Source organism: Indicator indicator, chromosome 25, assembly GCF_027791375.1.
Source record: "Indicator indicator isolate 239-I01 chromosome 25, UM_Iind_1.1, whole genome shotgun sequence".
NCBI classification, from domain to species: Eukaryota; Metazoa; Chordata; class Aves; order Piciformes; family Indicatoridae; genus Indicator; species Indicator indicator.
The window spans coordinates 5,701,673-5,728,569 of record NC_072034.1 but is presented as its reverse complement, the minus strand read 5'-3'; the positions used below and the strand labels follow the sequence as shown (position 1 = coordinate 5,728,569).

Genomic DNA, 26,897 nt, shown 5'->3' with positions numbered 1-26,897 from the left:
GCCTGAATGGCTGCAGCTTCACCCAGCCTGATCTGCTCATTTAAAACATGTGCAGGACTGCTCCAAATCAGAAACTCTCATCAGGAAAATCAAATGTCTGATCCCCATTAAACATTGCTCAAAGCCAGCAAAAGACAGGAAGGTCAATAAATATCTAAACCTTGCAAATATATCTAAAACCTTGCAAAATTAGTCTTTCCTAGTTGCAGGATAACTCTGCATTGTAAAATGAGCCATCCTATCTTGCTATATCAGTTTGTAGCTTATGTGGTTAAATTTAATTGTAGTAGGTTTACAGGGTGAACAGATCCGATAAACGTGTTGAAAAATGTACAGCAGCATACAACAGGTATGTTAATAGGACAGACTATTACTGCAGCTTACTTGAATTCCCTTTGAAATAAGTTAATGTTTGCAAACCAGAACCATTTTACAATTATTAATTATTATTATTATTAAGGCTTTTCAAATAAAAAGTTAGAAATTCTCTGGGTAAACTTGTATTAAAGACACTTGAAGGTTTGTGAAAGCACAGACTCTCAGAGAAGTCAGTTGAAAAAGAAAAACAAAAAACCCATGTCACCTCCTGCTACCTATTGGGACAAATATTGCTCTATTACAACTATATTTATTGCATTACATGTAGTAATGTGTTTATCCCTTTTGTTAGTCCAGGTATGTAGTGACCACAGTCTGAAGGAACACTTTTTAAACTGTAATTAAATCTTCTTACAAAATCAGTAACATCTAGCTCATCCCACTGCTGAAGAGGCGTATGCCCAAAGGGACCATTTTTAATACAAACTGTAGAAGACAAGCTGGCTAACAGAGGTAAGCATTAAGGCAACTAGTGTAACAAATCAAAGAACCAGAAGTTTAGCACCTCTTCTCCTCTGTTTGCATATTCATTTAAGCAGTCATAACTCCTAAGCCAAGTACAGTCAACTGGGTACCTTGTTATCACACAGAGGCTCAGAGTTTGTGCCCATTTACAGACTGCATGAAATGCAAAAGTCACATCTGGATTTTATGGGATTTTGAAGAATTCATCTACTGCAGTGGATGCCTTCAACATTTGCTTTGTATCTTTGCTCAGGCATGGGATGCCTGGGCTCAGGAGCATGGTATGTTGCAGTCAGTTCTCCAGCTGACGGAGGATGCTTTTCCTTGTGGAAGTTTCCACTATCTGTAAAATACAGCTTGGGTCTCTGATGATATTTCATCCTGTACGTGTCAGTCATACAACTATCTACTGAAAAATAAGTTGTTAGGGCTACACTATCATTTCCATCCACGTAGCCAGGACTTGGTCCCATATGGCGAGATCCTTTCTTGAGAAAGTTTTCAGACACCATCCAGAAGTCATTAACTGGTAAGCGAGATGGAGAATCCTGTTTGTGAACAAACAGCTCGTTCCCTTGCAATGGCTCTTTAAGCCTTTGTTCATTTGTAAATATGCCTGCTTCTGATGCAGATTTCAGAGGTGCGCCGGTTTGCCTCTGCGGGTTATTGTGCAACACTTCTGCCCATTTCACATCAGCTGCCGAGTTATTTTCTGATCCTGGAAAAGTATTCAGGGCATATTTCTTTGGTGGTAAAGGGGGAGGAAGATTCTGGTACACTGCTTCAGGTACCCAAAGAGCATCCACCTTTTGGGGTGGGTGCCCGGCATGCTCACCCAGAGGAGGGGGAAGTACCACAGGCCTTTCTGACAGGTTCTGTGGCACACAAGGTGCCAACCCCATCTTGGGACCAAATGTTCTTGCATGATGAGGCTGTGGCTGGGAAGAGGAGTGAGGGTCACTGTTGATTGGCTTCCTTCCACAGAGAGTATCTGCATAGGGCTGGGACACGCCATCAGCGCTATAAACTGACACATTCATCTTCTCAGATTTGTCTGGATTGAACCACTCTGAAGAATTCTGTTCATTTACCTTACTCCTACTCTCTGACTTAATAATCTCTTTAAGAACTGGTTGTAGAGCTGACGATGGAAAAAGTTTCCTGCTGGTGTCAGGCATTTCAACTCTAAAATACAAAAGCACACAGGATGTATCCATCCATAAAAACAGAAGAAAAAGCTCAAATAACTCAAAGGCTTTTTTTCCAAAGACATCCTCAGTAACATTGCCTACATATTTGAACTGACTCCAGAATTGGGAGCTGCTTACCCCATAGCCATTTGATTAAAAGTTGTGTTAAATCACTCCAAGGTTTCTTTCATTTGAAACACAAAGTGCATCCCTCCCCCAAAGCTCTGCAGGAGAGTGAGTATTTGTAAGGTGAAACAAATTCCAATATTCAGGACTGTCAAACATGACCTCTCCTCTCTTCTGAGCATACCTGTTGCTGAGTCTGATACAAGTCTAATATTTGAAAACTGAACATACTGCTAAATTTGTATTTAGATTCTTGATTTTTAGGAGGTACCAAACACTACAGTTCAGATTAGAAACAACAAGTATGCAGCAGCAGCTTCTAAGCAGAAGGTACCTTTTCCTTCCCTTCCAGCCACACTTTTCAATACTTTTATGAGATTGCTGCACTGACCACAAATTGGTAATCACTGCCTGTTGTAGTACATGAAGTCAATATAGAAAACTCCTAAAACCCTTTGCACTGCTAAGACGATTTAAAACAACGCAAGCCAGTTGGTGCCCCCCTGACAGCACCAAAATTACAATAAAGACAGAGCACATTTAATCCTGGCACTTATGTAAAACACAAAAGGCTGTGTCTGTCAATAATATTCAGTGCATTGACTTTTGCATGCTGAATATTGATTACTCTCATGTAACAGAATTCAGTAGTTCTGAAACTGTTACACAGTAAATTAATGGGAGTATAGGTTACCTTTTCACCAGAGGGCTGGGCACCTGCACATGTAATTCTGCTGGGAAATTAACATGAGGTCTGCAGTTAACTTCTGAACTGATCTGGTCTTTCCTCAGGTCTGGGGATAGAAAAAAAAATATTTCAAAATAAGTAGGCATGTAGTCCAAGTCCTTCTTTCTAATTCCTCAGAGGTTAAAAAAAATCAAGACACACAATAGGACAATTAATTCTTTTCAAGATTTGACATTAATCAAAAGTAACTATTTTGAAGACAATTTGTCACAGGTCAGATCTTGTACTCATCTAGAATAATCTGGAGAAAATGTTCTCTTTTCTGAAATGTTACCTTAAAAATAGGTAATTGTCACAATTTCAAAGTCCTAAAGATATGTTTTCGAGGTCATCTTAACATTTCATCTAATTAAAAGCAAATTTTCAAAAGCAGCTTTTTCTCAAAGAATATTTATTCAATCATCCAAAGTCATATGAATTCTAAAATAAAAACTGTCTAGCTTTTCTGACATTTTACATGTAATAATAATTAAATGGAACAAAAAATGTAGGGATTGGGGGCATTTGGGTTTTTTGTTATTTGTGGGGTTTGGTTTTAAGAAATGCATTATGCATTGTTTGAAACAGATGTAAAACGAGCAAACTGCACGGTTCAAAGAGGTGTGGAGCAGACAGAAAATTAGAGTGCCTGCATTGGCATTGCTACACTCACACTCTAGAAGCTCCTTTTATTTACGGGCAAAGAATCACCCTCTAAAAATGCCTAGTTTCTGAACATTGCAGCTTCTAGGTAACAGTAAATAAAGGATGCATTGAAGTATTCATGTCAGCACCACCTAAACCGAAACATTCTCTAGGCAAGTGACAAGCCCATTTGTCCAGAGACAGATACTCTAAGTCTTCTCAGTGCAACGACTGGCCCAATACAACCAGTCACCTCCTCTGAAGCCATTCAAAGAAAATCCACACAACTGCTCTTTAATTCCCCAAACTGCCTGATGTGAACATTACAGACTAATGTTTTAATTTTCACTCCAAGCCTTTCAGCCCTTCCAGAGGCAGTAGCACAAGTGGGTCAGCAGGCGGCAGCAAAGGCTTAAAGTTCTCCTGCCCGTGAACACAGCACACTCAGCCAAAGCTGCTCCAATAAGACCAGGTGGCTTGTGCCTTCAGAATTCCAGCTAACTTAAAAATAGATGTGTTATTTTCTCTTCTGCTGACAGGATATCCATGCATGGTTAAAACCAGATGCAGACTCGATTGGGAATTTTGGCTCAATGCTCTTTGCAAACCTAAATATGGGACACAAGCACCGTGCTCGGCTGCAGACAGACATCCCTATCAATGGCTCATAAAAGCCTACCAACAACTCAAATGTAACTGTTTTCTGACATAGATCTTTTACATCTGTTTTCACATCTGAATAGCCAAGCTAGACTTTCAAAGATTACATAGCCATTCTACAGCTAACAGGATAGACAAGTTCCCCTCTATTTAATCTCGCTTTACAGGTACACATTTCCAAAAATCTGCAAAGCCCAATTTCTGAGGGGGTGGGAACCATATTAAATTCCGTTTCCTTCTAATATGCTATAGCTTCATGTCTCATGTATTTTTGATTACCAGATTTTATTATTTATTTTTTGTTAAGTTGCAAATAGAAACCCAAGTTATAATACTTTCTGTAGCAAGTACTGTGACAAATTCCTCTCTCTGAACCCAGACATCATCTTACCCAGCTGAAACGACAAACTTACTGGAAGCTTTCAAAATGTGGAACAACAACATAGCTCCAGTCATATATGTATTAGTGGAATTTTTTTCAATGGTTTTAACAACTGGGAAAAAATAAAAATTAGATTCTGTAGATTTTTTTTTTTTTGAGTGATGGTGCATACTTGTATGTGTGTGAGAGTTTCACTAAGTTCTGAAATGAAGCAATAGCTGACAACACCAGCTATGACTCTGCCTTCAATCTGCTCTGCCCATCTCAAAGTTTCTCAGGTCTTTGTTTCTAAATTCCACTCCTGAATGTCTGCATCATCTACTTTGAGTTGCAAACTTCTCACATTAATAAAGGAACTACAAATATAAGAGCACTTTACATTTCAGTCTTCACATGCTGCTTGTCTCCATTTGGAAGCCTTTAAGTTGGGTTGGGTTTGGTTGTTATTTTTTTTTTAAACCAGTAACTTTAATCTATTATTTATAGACACTCCAGAAAAGCATGTATTTTGGTTCTGTTTCATATTAAGTGAATTAAGTAGCTGCATGCGTTAACTCGCTATTCAGTTCCAGTTAAAACTGAGGAACTGGTAAAGCAGTTACACAAATGGTGAGCACAAATAGAAGTCTAACATTATTTCCCTAAAGAGTCTTCCACACAAAAAATTACCCAGAGATTTTTTTTGAAGTTGGTATGAGAAGCTACCTAAAGTCTCTTACAAACCATTACTCTCTCAGAAAGGACTGGGCATTCCTTTCTTACAGTACTACTTTCTAGGAGTCTATTTGGTATTTACCTACCAATTCAGATCTTGTTCATAATATTCAGAGATACAACATAAGGTAAAACAACTGATACCTGCAAGCTGACTGCTATTGTCTCCTTGCTAAAGAGACACTTTTTTAGAGAACCAAAAAATGGATTCTGATCATGAATGTGAAACAATCAAATTTTTCAGATAGCTTTTTAGTCCATTATTTCCACTAAAACTATTGTTTTCCAAACCATGCACACGTGAGAGCTTCACATTTGGTTCAGAATACATACATTTGTTATTCAGAAGCTCATTACTAAATTAGAATAATTGAATAAATGGGATTTTCACATCAATGTTTTATGATCACTCTAAGGGTCACCTGTAATCACTATGCTTTTTTTAAACAAAACACATGATACATGCTGAAAGGTTTAAGTACAGGACATGGTTCTCTCTGGAGAATATTCATTACTAAGCACAAACATTGTTTGAATCTATCTATTTTTCATTCACATAGAATCCCTTACGTATTTTTCACTGCTGGCTTTTTTTTTTCCTTTTTTCTATCCAAGTGTTGGGGTTTTTTTTCCCTCACGAGTATAATAAGCATAGCACAGAACTAAAGCAGAATAAAAATCATGCTAAATGTTCTTTGAATTCCATGCAAACATCAAGCTTGGATTTGTGGGGTTTTGGCTTTTTTTGTAGTCAAAATAAACAAGCATCATAACAGTTGTATGACCAAAACTTAACTTGGAATGATGACAGAAAAGATAAGAGATATGGCAACCCCTCCCCCCAGTTTAAGCCTTAAAGGAAACCATGCTATACATTATTTGAAAAGAAGTTCGGTATCTAGAAAAATCAAACATTTCCTGGGGAAGTGGCCCAATATTTATTGCACCTCTTTGTAAAGCACCATTCCATTGTTTCAGCAACATTAGATAATGATTTTGGCTGGCCTCATGCTGACCTGTAATATTTATATGCCAAGGCATTTATCAACTTTCTAAAAACTCAGCAGACATATTAGTATGTAAAAGGAAGTAGATTTCCTTATTGCTAGTGTTTCTTCCTGATATTGCTTCATATCTTGAAGGAAAACAAATGGTACTAGACATTTAAAAGTCTTCCTTAATGTCCACCAAGAAATCTCATGGAGATAAATGCTTTTGGGGGGAGGTTGTGGGGCTGTGGGGAGAGGCTGGGAAGACACATGCATACTTGGTAAAAAACCAACATTCAACTAAAAAAATATGTTCTCAAAGCAGAATACAAGCAACAGAAACGGAGACCTGCATTTAATCATTTCCATCAAATTAAAAAAAAATTTACAAAATTAATTATACTGGATATTTTATGTCAACAGTGTGTCATCCAAATATCATAGAATGGTAGAATCTTTGGGTTGGAAGGGACCTTAGAAGATCATTCAAATCCTGCCTCGCACTGCAGCAAGCCGGAGCATCATGAGCCTTAATCAGGTTGCTCAGAGTCCTGTCCAGCCTGGTCTTAAACATTTCCAGGGATGGGGCATCTACCACATCTCTTGACATTAACTTATGCAGCAAAATTATAACATAAAAAAGGCTAACTAGAAACCTGTTCATTTCATGTAATATTAGTAAGTTAGTGTTAAAATTCGAGTACATCAAAATTATTTTTAGAAAGCTTATTCTTTATACAAGTTAAAGTTCTTACCATAAAAATTTCTGTTCTGCTGTGATACTGAATGTAACACACCGTCAGCTTTTTTGGTTGACAAGCTCTGTTCACTGTAAAAGAAGCACATGCATAAATTGAAGGGTTAAACTATTAATGTACAATCACAAACTTTATTGCCTTGAGTGCACACAAGCATAAAAATTTTGACAATGTGAAACTGATTCATTATCAGCACTGTGACATATTTTACTAACACACAGACTTCAGAGAAGATACCCAGAGTAGTGGTGGTTCTTAATACTTTTAACATTGCTCCTATACACGACAATCTGTACGGATGCAGAGAAATATAGGATGACCTGAACCCTTTAATACAGATGGACAAAAAACCCACAGTCTGCAAGGCTGGTGTTCCCAGTTTGTTCTGGAAACTGGGTGTCCACTCATCCCAGCCTTACTCTGGAGTACCATAGCAGAATGCCCAATATGCAGCACATAAACCAGCACATCTTCTTGATCTTAATATCACATCAGCCTGCTTAATAAAGGTCTCCAAAGATATAAACACTAGAAAAGTTGTGTGTCATCTCTAAGAACCAGTGCTTTCTCTCATCGTAAACTAAAGAATTCGATAAAAGTTTCAAGTAGTACTTACTAGGAGATCACCAAGAAAGCTTGACAGTATTGAAAACATGCTTTGTATCATGGTTTTCAAAAGGAACAGATACCACTTGTCACCTAATTCAATTTATTTGTAGGCTTTATTTACTAGACATTGTTCTGAAACTGTAATAGTATACAAGATTCACCTATTGCCATTTACATAGCCCTATCTGGGGCCTGTCTGTATGATTGTTACAGATACGATTTATATAGACACTTGTATTCCATTACAGATGACAGGTTACTCACAGTCTAAAAGCTCTGTAACTAAAGAAGTGCAGCAATTATTTCAAATTAACACACCCTGCCCTTCAGCAGGGCTTGGCAGTTCTGGCTCAGTGCCAAAACAATGTGACTGAGTGTCTTCCAAAAAGAGCTAGTGCTGCAGCCTGAAGGTGAAGGTACAACGTCACACGTCATTTTTAACATCCTTATGTCTAGATATGTTCCTAGCATTCTACATACCTGGACTTCAAGCATATTAAGCTCCAAAGAATGTTTTCTTGAGTTTTGAAAGAACAAATGAATGTTAGAACAAACTTTTCTGTAAAGAAAATCAATCAGTTCCAAGAGCATTACCTGCAGGAAGCACTTTCTTTAACGTTCTTGACATCTGCTGGAATGATTCCTTCAATTACAGGTGAGTCTGGATTTGCAGATCCATTGCTGATATAATCACTGCTTTCATATCCAGATTCTGTCCTCTGAATTTGCCCGTTATCACCATGAACTTTCCTTTCTGTAAATCCTTTGCTTTTATCAGCGTTCCCTTTGCCCTCTGAATCCAGTGAGCTTCGACTTCCTGTATCCTGTTTTGTTTCATCTTCATATATAGTCATTAAACCTTTCTGAATATAGTTCTCCTTTGGCCAATGGTTAAAGCTTCGCTCCTTTTCATGCTTAGATTTAGTGCTGGGATTTGCCTTATGCTTTGGGCTATGCTGTTTTTTCTCAGCCTCACTGAAAATGCTGTCTACGTTTAGTGTCTCTCGCATTGGTTTCCAACCTTTACTTCTGCTTCTGCTGCTGATACTTCCTTTGTCCTTTGAGTCTTGACTGGTGTCTGTATCATAGCCAGTGACACCATCAGTCCGGGTCCTGATGACTGGCTTCTCCCCAGCAGGAAAAGCTTCTGGTTTGTGTGATCCAAGCCCCTGTGCAGAAAGCTTTGCTTGATGAGGTGCACTGTCATGCTTACAGGAGCCTTTTCCCTGGCTGCTGTATATGCGCTGATCAGCACAGTGCCTAAATCCATTCCCAACCGGAGGAGATCCTGACTTGACACTGGAACGATCTTCCCCAATCAAATCTTGTGACAAGAAAAACAGAAAAGTTCCATTGAAGTCCTCATTAATATTTAACTGATACTGTTACAACATTTGTGTCTCTTACACTATCCAAACAAATTCAGTATGTATTTCAGAATACTGAAAACTAGCAATCTCCAATCTTACAGTGTGTTCTCTTGGAAGGAGAGGAAACTCCACACAGCTGGTATTGATGCTAAAAGCTACTTAACCCAATGATTTAAAGATGTACCTCTTAGTTTTCCAGACTCTTTTCTTGGTCCTCTGTCTGCATCTTTTCGCAACGATGAGAAGCTTTTCATATCAGCAGCTTTCTGAGCACACTCTCTGGATATGTCTTTTAGCCTGTCCTTTTGATCACTGTAACATAACTTAGCTGCAAAAAATACTTACTGTCAAAGAACATGACTAAAAAGTCATCAGTCATTAAAAGAAAACTATATTTATGTACCGTAACATGAATGATATAACACAAGCTAAGGAAACTGATGTCTAATATAGATTTACATGTATAGGTATCTCTGAGTTCACTCAAGTAACCAAAGCAGCAGTATGTCAATCATGTCTTACAAACACCTCTTACTAAAATTGAATGCTCAAGCCATTTTCAAAGCATATACTATTTACATCACATTTTATGAATTATACTGTAAAAATGAATCTAAGTTTAATCTTGTCTAATTGTGAAGGTTTTTTTAAATAGAACAGTGGAGACACTGGTTATGAAAAAAAAAACTCCTTCTATTTCTGAAAGGGTAAACACTGACCACTTTTGAGACACCTCTCCATCAAGAGTAAGCTACCAAGCTAAGCACTGTCTGTTTTAAAAAGAACTCAGCAATAAAGACAGAGGAGAAATTCATCTCAAGAGAAGGCAGCATCTCTTCACCTAAAAAGTATGCAGAGCTCACAGCAAAGGCACTGGCAAGTAATGTATAAGTCACTGCCTCATGACTTCTTATAGCTTGGAAGTCTAGTGTACAGATAGAAAGGATTTTTAAACAGGTAAGACTTTTTTTTACTATTCTTTCTGAACATAAGATAAAGTCTGTTAATACACAGGACTACAAACAATGCTGTATATCACAATACTGCCAGGGAACGACATTCCTCAAATAGCCAATGATCCACAAAGCCACCATCTGCTCCAAAATATCAACTGGCTTCAAGTTTCTAATGTGCCTTTTAACCAACATCATAACTGGAAGGTATGATGGACAATGTTTAAGAACCAGATCAAGGCCTCAAGAGCCACTTTATGCTGGAAAAATGAGGAACAGTAAAGAAAATTTTGCATTTACAGTTCTCCAGAAAAGTCAACATTCCATGGCAGCCATTACTTAAACGTCAGTTGCTATTCAAAGATCTGTTCAATTCAATTAAAAAAAAGGATTTCCTCCTTTAGAAATAATTCTAGACCTGAGGTTAGCATACATCAGAAACTAGTAACTGAAATATTTCATAAACAGAAACATTTGGGGATCTTTCAGAAGTGGGGAATACATACCTGGACCTCTACCACCACTAGCTTGAATATGGCTTCTACTGAATGCTGAATTATCTGGCTGAAGTTTTTTATTACTCCTTTGATTAGTGTGGTCTCCAGTTCCATTCTCTTTCATGTGGTCTGATTTAGGAGCAGCATGCTTTTCAAATCCTATCAAATAACATATGTATCTTTAGAAATTAAAAGTTTCCTAATTTAAAGTTTCCAATACCTAAATTAAAGAAGGAAGTATTTTAATTTGTGGATTAAAAACAATCAACCAAGCAGAAAACATCTCACTAAAACCCCAAACCACATCTCAATATGCTAAGCAATAATATTCTCTAACATTTTATATACTGTTGTATTTATAGTCATACACTAGTGGAATAGTGTCCTCAGTTCTTTCTTCCCTGAAGCAGCCTATGTCCTATTGTTACTCACCATGTGAAGAGGAATGTGTCAAACTCAATTGGTCTACAGAACCAAAACACTGGACTCTTACACATTCAGGTTTATGCTATATGAATCTCAAGACAAAAGAAGTTTCCCTCAACTCCTTTCCTATTGTTTCCAAAGCTCTCAATTGTGTTCTCTGTGTGCGTGAGTACATATACACACATACACAAACACACCTCCAAATTTATCTCCATATTTGTATGAAGCTTTAAAATATCTTCTCACAGCATTTTAAAGGAGTTTTCAATGTATCAACACACACATATTACACAAATATACTATGATTTTCTTCCAAAATTACTGAAGTTGTGTAGTTATGAATAACCTGCACATTTTTCCCCATTACCCAGAAGTCTCAATTTATATTCCCTTACTAGACACAAAACAAACACTTCCAATACTGACTATACACACAAATCTCTTCTTTTGAGACCCTTTAGATAATTTTTGACAAAGGTATTCAAGAACAAAGTAGGCAATCCATTAACCTTCTCCTCTATAATCCCCATTTCAGAAATATAGTCTATACTGGTATTTAAACAAACAAAAACTCCATTACCCAAGTCTTCCCCATTTCCTCCTGCTGCTTTGCATTGAGACCAGTGAATAATCTGCTTTGGAGCATCTTCTGGAGATACAGCTGTGCCATTTGGGTTAGCATAAAAGAGCAACAATGGCTGAAAGTGACATCGAATGCATCTGGAGACTACATCTTTCCATTTTGTTCCAATCTAAGAAAAAACAACAAAACAAAACCCCCAAAATTATCACCAGCATTGAACCCAATTATAGAAAGAATAATATGAGCAACACATACCAAATGCCCAATTCCACAGGTACATTAAAATTAATATTTTGGTGCACAAATTTATATAATTTGCAGACAAAAGCTAGAATCAGTATTACATGGGCCAAAGAACATCAGCTCTATGATTACAGCTGCCAGTAATTAAACGTCTTTCATTAAAAGAAGCAAAAATTAAACACTTTGGACAGCAGAACCTTAGTGAGGTCAATTCTGAAATTCATTTGTGAAAACTGATTTACAAAACTAAATGTTCATTTTAAGAAATATATTTATTTGATTTAAGTCTGGTGTCATTAGAATGAACTCTAGAAAAGGAACACTACAGTTGATAGCAGGAAACCAAATATTTACCTCTTTTACATTAGCATCATCAAACAGGACCCATTTGCAACTCTTGGTGTGAAAGGCAAAGGCACAGTAATGTCGGCTTGTGTAGCAAATCATTCCCACAAGAAAAAGTTCACTGTTTTTGGCATTTTCATCTGTAACCCTATAAAACAGCTGGGAAAAAATTGTTATATTTTAAAACACATGTAAAGCATTTAGCCTCAGTTTCCAGACCTACTACTGGCACTTCACCGAGGCAATTGGTGTTAAATATCCTGTTGCATTATACACCTTTTCATGAGTATAAATAATGATTCTTGTACTTATTAGGTCTATTTAAACACTTTCATAAAGTTGAAAGGGTAAATTAATAATGCTGTGGAATAATTCCACAAATTTCAAACTGAACATGATATTCCTAGATTTTCAACTAGGAGTTCAGCTATATTCATCTTTGTACTTAGACGTAAGACCAGCACTTTTTTCTCTCACAGAAACTACATCAAACAACACATTATTCAAAATGGTAAAGTAGACATAAGCTTTGAGGTTAAACTGTGCTTTAAAAAAACACCTATGTATATATAGTTCGTATTTTGTCTATATTTACAGATACATAAAATATAGTAAGCAAATAGTAAGTTTTAGTCCAGATACCCCAGGAAGATAAAGCTGTGTTGCCAGATTCCGCATGACCTCTTCCGTCAGGTCAGAGTGCTCTGAATCCCAGACTAAACCAATTGTGACAATCTCAGGACAATTCATAAGAACGCGACGGATTTTTATTTTTTGACCACAGTTACTCTAGAAAGAGAGCAAAAAAATGTGATGGGAGGGAAATCAAAGATATCTAAAAAATGGAAGTTTGAAGTTGAGTTACTAGACAAGTAACAGTGCAGCAAAACAAAACTTCTTCTAATTTTCAGATTGCATTACAGCACCTGTTTCTAACAATTTAAGGATGAAATTCCTCATCATAAAAGCTCTCTGATGAAGACTACACAAACTTCTACATCCAATCACCACTCTAAAACAGGATTCTCTGAAAACATTCAAGTCACCATCACAATTTCTCTTTTGTTCCCTCTCCACTTCATCATTTAAGCTTGAATCTGTATGTTCTTGTGTACTTTGCTATGCTTTCTAAACTAACAGAATTTACACAGACCCATTTAAGGAAGAAAGGAATTACACAGAACAAGGTAAAAAAGAAGATACTTTTTTTAATAGAAATGCTAAATTATTTCAAGAGAAGACAATGTAATCAAGCTATCACGTGTATATGAACTAAAGCTGCTCCACTCAGAAAACAGAGCTGCTCCAACTAATCAAAACCACTGAGCTCAATGTTGAGCCCACAATGAAGAACAAAACACAGACCTAATAACATCACCACTTGCACCTACAATACCATGTTTCTCTATAACTGGAGCAATAAAACATAAATTTTAAGGGCTTTTCTACCCTAAGATGACTGTACTGATGTGACTATGGGTAATCCTAGTCTTGGGAGAACACTTTTAGTCTGATTTAATATCCTAGAAAGTTCTCCCTTGTTTCTTGAAGCAATGCAACATTTTTGTTTACTTACAGGACACTTTCTGTAGTCATCAGCAGTATTTGCTGCTTGCAGCAATTCTGCAAACATTTCTGGCTTGAGACGTTCATGCCTCTCCATCATTCTTTCTACTTCGTTACTGTAAGAAGACAAACGTAAACAACTGTGGAACTCCCTTCTTAAGAGCTAATCTATTTCAATCAGTTCGCAATTAACTGTATCTTATGACTGAAAAGTAAAGGCACAGAGGCACATCAGTATCAATGCATACTTTTTGTCAAGCCTTCTCTACAGCTTGCTTTTCAAAGTCAGTGTTACTTTTAGACATCAAAACCATATCTTAACAAAGGAATACACATTCATTTTTAACACTTAGAGAATTTCTCTGGCATGCTTTGTTTATTATTGGAAGGATGTGCGCAGAAAAGCGAGAACAAGAACAAAAGCTCTTACCACAGGGCTGTGGTAGAAATGTAACGCACAAATTCTGTAAAAGGCAACGGGTCTGATGACGCTCCACAGCTGCGACATACACACTACAAAAATAAAAACACTGTTATTTTATTTACTCAGGACAGTGGAAACAAATTATTTGTTAAAGCAATCAAATAAAGGTCTGACCTGTTCGTACAGCGTCATAGCAAACTTCTGGTGAGAAATGCAGGATTTTGAAGTGCACATATCTGTTTCACTATTTGGCACCAAGTGAAAATGAATCCTCTCAAGGATATTTTCCTATAGAAACATAATAATGTGAATATAAACTGAACTGAGGAAGTCAGAATAGAACAACGACATTACAGTTTAATATTCCAACTATGCCCCCTTGGCTACAAATAGTCCACCTACAGATTTAATGTGTATTTAATTCCATCCCTATTCTCAACCCAGTGGATCAAGGTTTCCAAACATCTTCCAGAGTGCAGTCTCCTTTGAAGTGAATCTTCCAGGAAAATTAAAAAAGCTGTTATTAGACTAAGACATAGTATTAATGTCATTGCATGCAATGACTGAAATATCTTTTGATCAGGCCTCTCAGTTGTTCTTCACTGCTTTTTCTCTACATATCAACCTTACCAAGTTTAGCACATGCACCAACACAAGTACCATTGACAGAAACAAGGAAGAAGCTCATAGACAGCACATGTATGATCCCAACCCAAATCTCACTTTTTAACCTTAAATGAAAAGGGAAAAAAAAGTTACTATGATTGTCATCAGTTTGGTCCTTGAATGAGCATGGCCATTTTTCCTTTTCCTTCTTACTCCATGTGTCTGTTCCCTTACATTGGCATAAAAAAGGTCAATAGCATTACATCATTTGTATCCTACCTGTGGGTCTGAAGCTACTGAAACAACCAGTCAGCTTGACATCCACAGAATTAATGTAATTCTACTCAACTATCACAAAGAATACATACAAAGCATTCTGCTGCATCATCCATGAATCCAAGCTGGAAACGCTGCTCATCCTTAAAACTTTCTGCCAGGGCATGTCTCATATTATCTGACGGGAGTGCTTTTTCTCGACTGTGTTGGAATTGGGAAAATATTGCCTAGGAAAGAAATACTATTACTTAGCTTCATTAGCCATTGACCAGAGACTGTGGGTCTACACAAATCCATCAGTTCTTGGATTATGGTTATAAACATTTACGGAAACAAACATTTATCAGTCTATGTAACTTAAGAAATTACTTAACACTAAATAACTTAGAGTGACTTCCGTTCTCTGCTCCATTACTCATTCCCTTATAAGAAGTTATGCTACCAAACTGAACAGTGATCCAGTAGAAAAACAACACAGTAGTATATAAAAATCCAAGTGATTTACTCAAGCCCCCAGATGCACCACAAGCCCTGGTCTGGAATTACACGGCTTTCTTAAGCTGGGCACTTGAACAACAGTTCATGCATATGTATCTTATCTTTGCAGATGTTTGGATTCCTTAAGGCATAACATAGTATCACTTGTGTTACTTTAACACCCATCACTTATTAAATAATCTAACATTTACATATACTCCTGTCTAAAATAGTAGTCTTTATTAAAATTAGATATATAAAAACACTCCCATAAATTAGATAGAATACTGATAATCCTTGCAATTAAATCTGCTCTGCTGAACCAATACACACAATGCAAGACAACAGGTCCATATCTGCAGTTCTAGAACATGAGAATAAATTGCACTTGATTTTTATTTCATTTCCCAAAAGATAGTTGACTACTACGTTTGTTTTCAGCAGAGATAGGTATGCAAGGGACCTCACTATTTAGCAGGTAAAGGAGGTAGATTTTGAAAGCACTGAAAGTTAAAAGCTCTTAAATTAATGAGAAAACATTTCCAGATATTAAAGGGTGTATTCCATTGCCAAGAATTCTAAGTAAATCTTCTCTCTAAAGTAAAGAAAATGAGGGCAAAGCAAATCAGAAGCAGCCATGTAAAATATAGACATCTTATGATTAAAAAATAAAATAAAATTTAAAAATCTGTAGGACAGAAGGCAAAGATACAAATAAGAAGGGTCAAAACAGCCAAGATGACAAAAACAACAATACAAACAAAACAAAACACACCAAAACCACCCCCAAGTCACAAACAGGTTACTGAAATGCATCCTCATCCAGCATACACACTGTATGAAAATCAGAAAACCCCAGGTTCTAAACAGAACAAACAGAATCATCAACCAGTATTTCTAAAAAGCCAAGAAAGCAAAACCAGTAGCATACCTAATGAGTGAGGATGGATACTTCCAAATGACTTAACCACAGTGTTTTGAGTTCAGCACCAAGGCCAATGGGCATGTAGTTACACAGATCGCAACTATACTGTTAATAACTAACTCCATTCTAACCAATGTCAAAGCAGGCAGCAGTACCACTTCTTATCAGTACTCAAGAGAATATGCCAAAATAGGAAGACATGATAGTTCAAGCCAGGCTATACATTCAGGTACAGCAATTCATTTGGATAAATCACACAGGAAGATGCATTGTGAGAGTTACCAGCCCCTCAAGAACAGACACTTGAAATTTTCTTTCAAGACCTACATTGCAGCAGCCTTAAGAAGCAGCTGAAGATAGTGTACTGCTTTGGAAGGTGACTTAGTCATGCAAAACCTACCTTGCTTTGTAATGAAGCCCCAAAAACTATACTAAGAGATAGGGTATTCAGGTACAGCAAGTGGTGTGTCTAGCTTGAAAAAAGGAAGCAGCTGGTCTTCACAAGTGCACCATCAGAATGGAACAACTGATTACTTACAAGTTCAATTGCAGCACACCGTGAGTGCTATCTTCTTCATGTTATGAGTACACTGATGCTACCACACTGTTTTTTACTGTGATTTCACTGACCTAGCTAGTCATTAAGAGCATGCGATGTTGCACAGATTCCAGGAAGTCACCTTTCAATTCCTCTTCATTTCTTAAAGACAGTTCCAGTGCAGCATTGAACAAGACTGTACATGACCAGGACATCACATGCAACATGAGTCAAAGGAAAAGGTGATAAGAGTTTACTCTGTATTATGACATCAGATAGGAGCATGACTTCCTATACACACAAGCCAAGCCTCCAAGAAACTAAAGCTATCATCCTAAGAAAGGGAAAAGATTTTATCTGAAAACATAGGTGTGCCCAAGTTATGCTCTGGACATTATGTATGAATGCAATCAAGCATCCAGCACACAGAAGAACATGATCTACATCAAAACACTGGTGAAACAAAAAGTCCCAACAAGTTCTGTAGAGTCAAGAGCTTTTAAAAAGGTTGGAATAAAAGACTCAGGAAGTTAGTCTGAATCTGTGTAGTCTCAAATCTGGGGTTTGTTTGGTTTTTGTTTGTTTTGGGTTTGGTTTTGCTTTTTGTTTGGTTTTTTTTTTAACCAAAGAAATAAAATGGAACCTTTAGAAAACACTGTTTGGAAAAAGACAGACACATTCAAAGCCAACTATACCATATTGCAATAGATGAACAGTAAAAATGGATCAAAACCTACACAGTACACCTCCTGAAAGATTAAACAAATGTCTTGTCTAAGAGACTTATTCAGTAACAGGGCTTAGTCTGAAATTCCCTGATGAGAAAACTCTAAAATTCTTGGCTCATTCTTGCCTACAATTTAGCATTGTCAAAAAACACTTCCTCAATGAACCACATTTTCAAACAGTGTTGTCCCTTTCAGCTCCCACCAGATGAGTGATTCCCAGTTCTATCACTGTACCTACGACTGTGTTTAAGTATACATTCGACAGTCCTATAATAGAATCCCCAAAGCATCTTTTATAGTCGAATTGCAGTTCACACTACTAAAAAAATACCCCTACACATATTTCATTGGTATTTTTACCCTAATGAAGCAGAGGTATCATGCCCACAGTAACTTATTACCTAGTAACTGCAGGCAGCCAAAATAGCAGTGGTAAAAGCAGTAAGAACCTAACAGAATCTGACATTTGTTTACAGACTTCAGATGAGTTACAAAACTGTTTGAAGAGCAAGTTTTTTGCATTAAGATACGCAGATGTGACTTAGTTTCAAACATTAAAAGGTGCCATCTTTCATTAGCTTTCCAGTTCCACTACTTGCAAATTGAACAACTACATCCCACACTGTTATTAGCAATTACTGAATCAAAAGAATCTTAAGATCTTAACAGACAGGAATGCAGTCACTGTGTAAAAAGCATAATCAAACTCTATAGGAAAGAACAAAAGCATATGCATGCAAATAAAATTTAAAAAAAAAAATCTTTGAGAGGTTAGATGGGTGTTTTTAAATAGGTTACACTGTCTTATTTTAAGAGAGAAAAGTCTGCATGATGCATACAGTTTCTTCTCTAAACACAAGAGAATATTTCTGTTAACAAGTTAAAAACGTCCTTAAATCTATATTGCCTCTTTACACAGGATAAGTGACACAAGCATATGTATGATAGGAATATAAATGAGTAAAAAATTACATTTTCCTATCATTTTAAAGGATGATTCTTCCAAAAATTATTTACCTTTAAAGCACAAAATATGCAGGCATCTCCCTGACACACATGTCCAGTTAAACCTCTTAAACTTCGGCGAAATATGTCAAGTTGCCATAACACCTGTAAAAAAGTTTTACAGAAAGTAAGTAATGAGTTCTGAAGACTCTGTACTTCACATAGCAACATATGCGAAATTTAAGAAAAAAAAAAAAGTAATCTATAACACATACAACTTGAGCACCAATGCTCCTACAAGAACTGCAGCCTTTTTCCATTAATTTAGTAAATTGTGAAGGTGGAAGTGGAAGGGTTGCATTCACCACCCATAAAATTTGGATCTTTTTAAACATTTTGAAAAAAGGTACTTCACGTGGAAAAAAGGGTTGAAGTACTCTTTATCGAACAAGCAGGAAACAAGCAGCAAGCTTAATTTGTCATAGTCATTATGGCTTTACATAAGAGGAAGGCAGATATGGGGTTTATTTCATTGTTTCCTTCTCTCTCAACAGTTTCTTCCAAATAAAATTTAAGAAATTAAACATGAAATATTAATTGCTAGGTAAAATGCAAGCATCATTCCAGGTCAAGTCCATACTTCCTTATGGTCTCTTACTAACAAAACAATGTCTGAAACACGTCCTTTTCCATGTATCAAAATAACCCTGGTATGTTTCTACCTTTTACTGTGTAACTACTCTATATAAAGGTCATGTCAGGTTGGCTACACTACTGCTTTCAGTATCTACTATCTTAGGTACACAATCAGTGCAGCAGTTTAGAAAGTTGACCATTAAAAAAAATAAAATAAGAAAGCCCAAAATGAGCTCTCAAAAGGCACAGTAACAACACAGCTGCAAATCCATAAAAAAAATTAAAATCATACCTCTGAATATACAAGCTACAACTAATTAGGATGCATCTGACAATGAATGTTGGAACCTCTGTTCTGAAGGTTGAACAGAGGTCAAAAGAGGAGAAAAGAAAGGAACACATTCCTCCTTGTACAAGGGCAGTTACGAATCATCAGCCCGTTGCCTGATAAACAGCAGTAGGTTGTGAAGTAGTAGGACTGTCTGAAACCATAACCAAAAATGACTTAGGGTTTAATTTTAGGGCAGCCTAAGGGAAAATAACAATTCTCTCTGCAAGAGAATATAGGTCATGTTGTTCCCATTGAATTTAAAACAGCAAACTCATTCTACTAAATCTATTGTACATTTTGAAACATATTTAGATGCAATACATACCATGCAGATATCTCTCTCGTATCTCCTATATTTATATCTATACCATTTTAAAGACCTATGATTTTAAAGTCTACACACCTATGAAGTCCCCTGCCAGTTTGACAGGTAATTCTGATAGTTTGAAAATGATCAGGTCCAAAATCTAAGCGTTACAAAAAATACATGTATTTTTCTGCTATTTATTTGCACTGTCTAGAAATTTGTTAATACTAATTTCTAGATTTAAAACAGACTACAATAAAATCTAAATGGTATTCTGACTTGCATACAATGTGGAAAGGCTAGCACTGCTCCGTCACAGAATTAAGTGGATCCTCACATTCCCTGTCACAAGGTGGCTTGTAAAATCTCAGTATTTTTTTAACATGCTAATGTCACTGTACTGTTAAGCTAGACTTGAGAGATCTAAAGAGCCAAGATGTTTTCAAATACAGCTCATGTGAAAACAGCACAGTGCATAGAGAAACACACACCAGAAGCTGGTTGGTAATACACATGCATAGGAGCAAACAGTAAAAAGAAATCTAAGTCGTATTTCTGTGGTATCAAGTGTACCTCCTACACTAATTCCACAAATATTTCCTGAGATCAGAATTAAAGCTTTCAACTATACGTGCATCTTCCAATATGCCTCAGTATCACAGACTTGTGCTGAGTCTGAGAAAATAGTACTTTAGTCAAAAGAGTCCTATTCAATACAAGTAATACTACCAGTTGCCCCACATTAAAAAAAGTGTCCTGTGAATTTTGCCAAAACTGTTGTTTAACATTCGTTTCAAAATTCAAGCAGCAAGTTTTAAAGTTGAATCATAAGCTTCCAAATACAAAAGGAAAGTTTTCCTGATGTTCTTAATGTGTGAAAACAAATTAACATGATTTTTTTTCCAAAAATGAAATATATAATCTCAATCAATTCCTTAAAATTAAATGCTAAATAAAATTACACGGGTTTTTTGTTTGTTTGTTTCTTTGTTTTTAATCTGTGACTGCCACATTTCTTTTTTTTCTTTTTGGAAAAGTCCATTCCAAAAAAGACATGCAATTTTGTCTTACTTGGAATCACTAATAAGTTTGAGAAATTAACATCATTTTTAAATGTGTAATACATGTATTCTGCAGAAAAATACAACAATACAAGTGGTAAAAAAAGCACTGTTGAGAGAATGATTTGCCTACTATGACCATCTAAGCTGCTACAAACCCAGAACTGTTTAGTAAATTTTTTTTTCTTACCTGCACAGCACTATTAAGGAAGCAGCTGTTTTGTCCTGGTTCATTCAGCAAGCCTTTGGTAGGGGCCAGGGACAGTATACTTCCAGGCTGATAAACTTTTCCAAGGTTACCTCCAGGTTTCCTTAAGAATTTCACCCATGCCATTATTTTTTAAACTTTATAATTGCAACTATTTACACTTAAGTATTTAAGGATATGATGGGTGCAAGGCAAAGAAGAAGGTCCTATGGGAATTGCTCTAAAGTCATGGCATTCCATCCACCTCTGTAGAAGAGTAACCATTCATGGGTCCATTTTCCATGAGCAGCTGCCAGCCACCTATCAGCATCAGACTCAGTTAAAATACAGCTGTACAAAGTCTTTAGCTCTCAGACTTAAAAAAAATAAAGTGTGTCCAGTTTGGGTTCAAACATGTTAAAAGTTATTAGCGTTCTTATTAAAAAAGTAACACAGTAACTGACTTCTTCCAGGGATACCAATAATCTATTACTATAAATCATTAGTTGTGTTATGTTACAAGTTTATATAAATATCACAAAAATGAACAGCTCTTGATGGGCGTTATACTCCTGTTCTTCCACTTTGTTCCTTCTTTTTACTTTTGACCGTGACCCATGAAACATATTCCAGTTTAGACGACTCCATGCTTATTTCATTCTCTTTCCAGTGAATCTGAAATAGGAAAAAAAGAGAAAATATAAATCCGGGATTTTTTAAAATTTTGAAGACCTTCTATATCAGAAAAGATCGTGGCCAAAACACCTGTTCAAGGTCATATTGGATAAGGCCTTGAACAATCTGGTTTAGTGGAAGGTGTTTGAACTAAATATCTTTAAATTCCTTTCCAATCCAAACCACTCTATGAAAAACAATCTCTTTATCTAAAGGCAGATGCAATAACCAGAGAAGAGTAGCAGAAACAATTGCCACCTAAAAGTTAGTTTTTCTGTCTCAAAACCCTTTTAACTGTCATAATAAATTATCTTTTAACGTGCTGTACACCTCTGAACACCATAATAAAATTACCACAAAGGTTCTGCTAAAAATATGCAACAGCTTATAAAAACACCATAGAATTATTCAATTTTGGAATCTCTAAGTCTAACAAAGAATACCAAGAAATAAATATTTTTTTCAACACTTGAAAGCATAAGATGTTTTTTATTTCAATATTGCAGCAAATCACATAACCGGTATGTATTTCTAGGTCTTAACCTTACTAAGATGTTACAGATGGATTCTCAACTAGTACTCAGCTTTCAAATTTTGTACTACCTAGTAAGCAGATCACCAATACATCATTAACCTTGCTGCATTCTTAAAGCATCCAGAAAAACGTAGCAAAAACATTCTTGTAGCTGCTCCAATAACTGACTCCAAGATTTTCACATTCCAACAATAAGAATTGTTCCTCTCACTGTTGAAGTTACATATTTAAGGTTAAATGACTCATCACCCAGAATACCACCACAGGCACATGTAAAGCCCATGCAGCAATCATTTAACAGCAACGGCACTATCTGCATCAACTTTAGAAGTAAAAGCACAGAACAGAAAGAACAGAATAAATGTAAATAAACCAAAGCAATTAAGGCTGCATATTTGGGAAAGAAAAAAAAAAACCAATCCCTGAAATTTGGGCCTCACACTACAACCAAGATACTCACCTTAGATTTTACATGAACATAAATACTAAAGAATATACTTGAAAACTTGCACTCTTCTTATGACAATTTTTTTCCACTGTGCAAGCCTTTCAAGACTGGTGAGCAGCATTTAAAAGGTAAAAACTAAACCAAAGCTTGTATTTGGAGTGCTGTATAAATTGGAAGGGAACTTCCCCAGCTCAGAACAACCAAGCACACATTCACATCAAATGATTCTATAGCTGTTAAATGCTGTCCAGCTGGAATACCACAGAAACTGACCACACGACCTTCAAAAATAGGTGCAGGTAGTCTTACACCCTAAAACCATTCTCCTTTATTTGAAAGAAGCATTGGTAATTGCTTGTATTTAAAAAAAAAAAAATAAAAATCAATAACTGGAAGCTAACCAAAAGTCCCTTTTGCCCCATGCATAATCAGATGGGTTTAGTTTGTTTACTGATGTTACTGCATCTCACCCGTAAGTAATTTGATTTAATAATACTGGAAACAGTAAGTGTGATTTGTGACAGCACTGAGCAAGGAGTCTGAAATCTAACTGGAAACTGACCTTGGCAGAATATCATGTGATAATGTTTTTTTCTTTATGTTTACTTAAATGAACCCAGAAAGGGGAAGAAAAAATGTAACAAGTAATTGGAAATGCACAATGTGAGAACTTTATTAAAAATAGCAGGTGAAGGTAAGAATGCAGCAAAGATTAACAGAAAAAGATTAAAGATTCTCTGAAGTCAAGTATGCAGAAGTATTAACGTGATCTGTGCAGTGCAATTAAAGGAAATATTTTTAAGAAGTATTTGCACTAGGAAGTTTCAGTAGAGTACATAAATAGAAAATAATTAATCACTGCAGTAAAGATTAATAAAGAGAAGCCAAGGAAAAAAAAACCTGAGGTGTCTAGCTGTTTATAATTAGGTAATGATATATGCACATATACAAAAAATTCATGTATATATATTCAAGAAGCCAGTATTAGACATCAAAAGAGCTTAGTAATATGAAGCATCATTTGGCTCAAAGTCTCCCACTGTCACAGGGAACCAAAACTTTTCATTCCTATAAATACTATGCTTTTAAAAATAAACAAATCCCAGAAGAATCTTACCTTCAACTCTTTCAACCATCAAACACTTTTAACTGGTTTTTGATTTACTATACACATGCTGAAAAACTGACTTAACACATTTTTGTCACACAAAGAGTTTGCTCCTTCACATACCAGAGAAGCTTCTTGAGCTCCCATTTTTCTAGCAACAGAGAGTTCTTGATTCTTCTTTATATAATTTCCCATATGGACAATTATGTATGGTATGTATGATTTTCTCCACCCTCCTGCTGCTGTCCCAGAAGCCAAAACTGAAGTTAAGATGAACCATTTTTGGTACTGAGGAATATCAAACTCAGTACATTGAAGGGAAAAAAAAAAAAGCAGGAAAGAGACTGGATTTGGAACACTACAGATGGCCTGTGGTAGCCACAAGGAAATAGATGGAAAGGTAGACTGTATGCCAGTGGTAAAATACAGAAGTTACTGGGGAAAGACAGGTTTCTGGTATTTAAAGTTCATCTGAAAACAGATTTCACATGCTCAGCTGTGAGGTTTGACTAACATTGGCTATTTAAAGAAATCCAAGGATAGACAGAAATGGCAGGATTTATTTTCAACCAAAAAAAGAGAGAAGTTGAGTCCTTGCTTCAGAAGTAAGTTATTTTCTCATCTGAAGTGTCATGATAGACGCAAAGTCATGTTAAATTTGGGAAACATTTGTGTTCTTTTTTTCTTTAAATGTTAAGAGTTTCACACCTGTGAAACCGACCACTGAGACCAGCAGATAAAAGTTATAAAACATGCAGAAAATTTTTACTTCTGCAGTTTTCACTGTCAGCTTCAGGACTTACTTCTAAATAGTCGTGAGGGTGGAAGAGATTCCATCAACTTTTGTATTTCTTTCTCACCATACTTTCAAGCATGATTTCCCCATGTTTCTGCACAAGAGATTTATGTGTTAATCTGGTAGAGGAGAACCCCTGAATTTACCTAGTCTGTATTTTGACTGTTAGGAAATACACACGCCGGTTTGGAAATAAGAGTTCTTCCAGAACAATTGAAATCGAAGAGCATTAATTCACTGAGAACTTCTAGAAAGTTATTTTGTCTTGTGTTTCAGGGATGTCCCAGAATAAGAATCCTACATACTAAGCACTTGGCTGTTGGGACAAGTTTCAGGGGAGTTACGCTGAGTCTCTGCAAAAACGTAATACAAAGTGATTGTGGAGCAGCTCTACATTACTGACACATTACATTAAGACATTTGCTGTTTAATTTCTCACCCATAAAGTTGTGAATACAAATCTATCACACCTGGTAAGTGCACACAATCTTTTTCCAATAAATGGCAGAATACATTCATTGTCCAGTTTTCATATGTGGGCCAGATACTCCTTTTCCAAAGCACTGTGATATTATCCCTATATGGCTTCTATTAACTATCCACAACATTAGCACACCTTTTCCCAAATATTTAAATATGACACTATACCCCAAAACAGTCACAGCCAACCCAAAGAACAGACAGTAGCTGTGAAAGAATACTATCTTGACACACAGTTCTCTGGCCAAGGTGACTAGCAAGTTCTACCCTGGAGTAGAAAGTTCCAGTACCTCTCCTTTCTCCACTGATCTATGTCAAATACTTCGGTGCACAGCTGCTTATTCACTAGTAATAAGAGGGGCACTGCAGATGAGCCTTCTGATGGTGCCATACACAATGGGATTAACTCCTCTCATTTATTTGTCATCACAGCCTCTCCCTAAGGTGAAAAAGTTTATAGCAGCATCTTGTTTTGAAATTTACTTTGAAACCAAACTTTGAGATACTTGTACAGAGTCTTGGGTTCTTTCGAAGAAGAAAGAAAAATGGCCAAGATCAAAGAAAAGTGTTGTGGAAGACGCTGACAAGGATGAATGCTCTTTAGTCAGAGCAAATTTTTCTGGATCTGGACCATCCCCAAGAGCATTTTTCCTCTGCTGGCAGGTCTACCCTTATTGTAGATTTTTCCATGAACCAGAAGTGATGCAGCCTCTCAGCCTTGATTCTTTCCACCTCCCAGAATGTTTGGTTAAGCTGGGATGCAGCTCGCTAAACTCCCTTAACCTAAATTCAATACTCTATAAGATTATAACTAGGAACTGAAGACTTTTCTTAAAAGTCTGTGGTAAGCCAGCATTGCTAAGAGCACTATAATAACTTATTAGCCACTATGGTTTACCAGTTCTTTGTAAGTTCTTGGTTTGATTAAGGTGTGGGTGACTGATCCTAAGTCACTGACGCATACAGTCTTCAGCAGGTGCAATTGTTCAGCAAAAGCAGTTATTTCACATAGCCTTACGGATGTGCTGTTTAAGATTCTTAGCAGCTGAGACTTAAAGAAATATTCTTGCCCTTGAGATTAAAGAGATCAATTTTGGAAACTGTTCTCAACCAAAGATACTAAGCAAGGGCAATGAATTTTCAAACCAGCATCTATTTATCAGCCTAAATTCTTTTACCTTGCCCAGATTCAGTCACTTTTCTTCAGTCATCAATGATCTCATCAAGCTCCTGGCTCCCCTTAGTTGTACAGCTTCACAGGACAAAATCCATGCCTGAAACAAATTTTGGAACTTGCCTCTACAGCTTCCAGAACAATAAGTACACAGATCAGCAAAACTACCTGTTGTCACCTGTTTTGGCAGTACACCATAGCACCTAAGTAGCTGCATCTGGTACAGACTTCTTGAAGCAAGAAGTAATGTCAGTAAATTAGCTTAGAAATCAGGGCAGTTACCATTCTATCAAAACAAATCACTTTCTACAAGTACATTTTAGGCTTTGATATTAATTTAGATGAAATTTATGAGATAAGTTGGTTCTGTGAATACTGGAACTCTTCAGTGCCTGGCTCTGAATAGTTTTACGTCTCAGGGTTGAGCTCTCACAGTTTACTCCCAAGTTGGGGCATATGCCAACTCCACTCCTTACATCATCTTACAAGGTCTTTCTCTCCCAGCCAGCTGCCTGTTTTCATGCACTCTGTAAGTACATAATCATCTTTAAGACTTCTATCCCTTCTGTTGAATTGGCTGGAAACCTGCCAGTGGGCTCAGAAATTGTTGGTTA

At 36.5% G+C, this 26,897-nt stretch overlaps 1 protein-coding gene across 2 annotated transcripts; it reads right to left on the bottom strand.

Moving 5' to 3' along the window:
* Positions 1-546: 546 nt before the first annotated feature.
* USP53 (ubiquitin specific peptidase 53) lies at positions 547-21,214 on the bottom strand. Of its 2 annotated transcripts, none has more exons than XM_054392275.1 (15): positions 21,071-21,214; positions 18,618-18,710; positions 15,025-15,159; positions 14,225-14,338; positions 14,057-14,139; positions 13,637-13,742; positions 12,703-12,849; positions 12,070-12,219; positions 11,470-11,641; positions 10,473-10,622; positions 9,198-9,341; positions 8,238-8,967; positions 7,032-7,105; positions 2,854-2,959; positions 547-2,028 (listed from the first exon to the last, which is right to left on the bottom strand). In XM_054392275.1, exons 1-15 carry the CDS (start codon positions 21,212-21,214, stop codon positions 1,047-1,049), a joined length of 3,330 nt encoding a protein of 1,109 aa, XP_054248250.1. In that variant the 3' UTR covers positions 547-1,046. The 2 variants fall into 2 exon arrangements, with proteins under 2 accessions (XP_054248250.1, XP_054248251.1); XM_054392276.1 differs by having other exon boundaries at positions 2,854-2,953.
* Between the last annotated feature and the right edge of the window lie 5,683 nt (positions 21,215-26,897).

Coding starts and splice junctions, on each gene's coding strand:
- USP53 (XM_054392275.1), bottom strand. CDS start 21,214: ATGGCATGGGTGAAATTCTTAAGGAAACCTGGAGGTAACCTTGGAAAA. Junction 15,160..18,617: donor GCATATTTTGTGCTTTAAAG/GTAAATAATTTT, acceptor TTTCTTTCCTAG/GCAATATTTTCCCAATTCCA. Junction 12,850..13,636: donor ATGACTACAGAAAGTGTCCT/GTAAGTAAACAA, acceptor CTCTCTTTCTAG/AGTAACTGTGGTCAAAAAAT.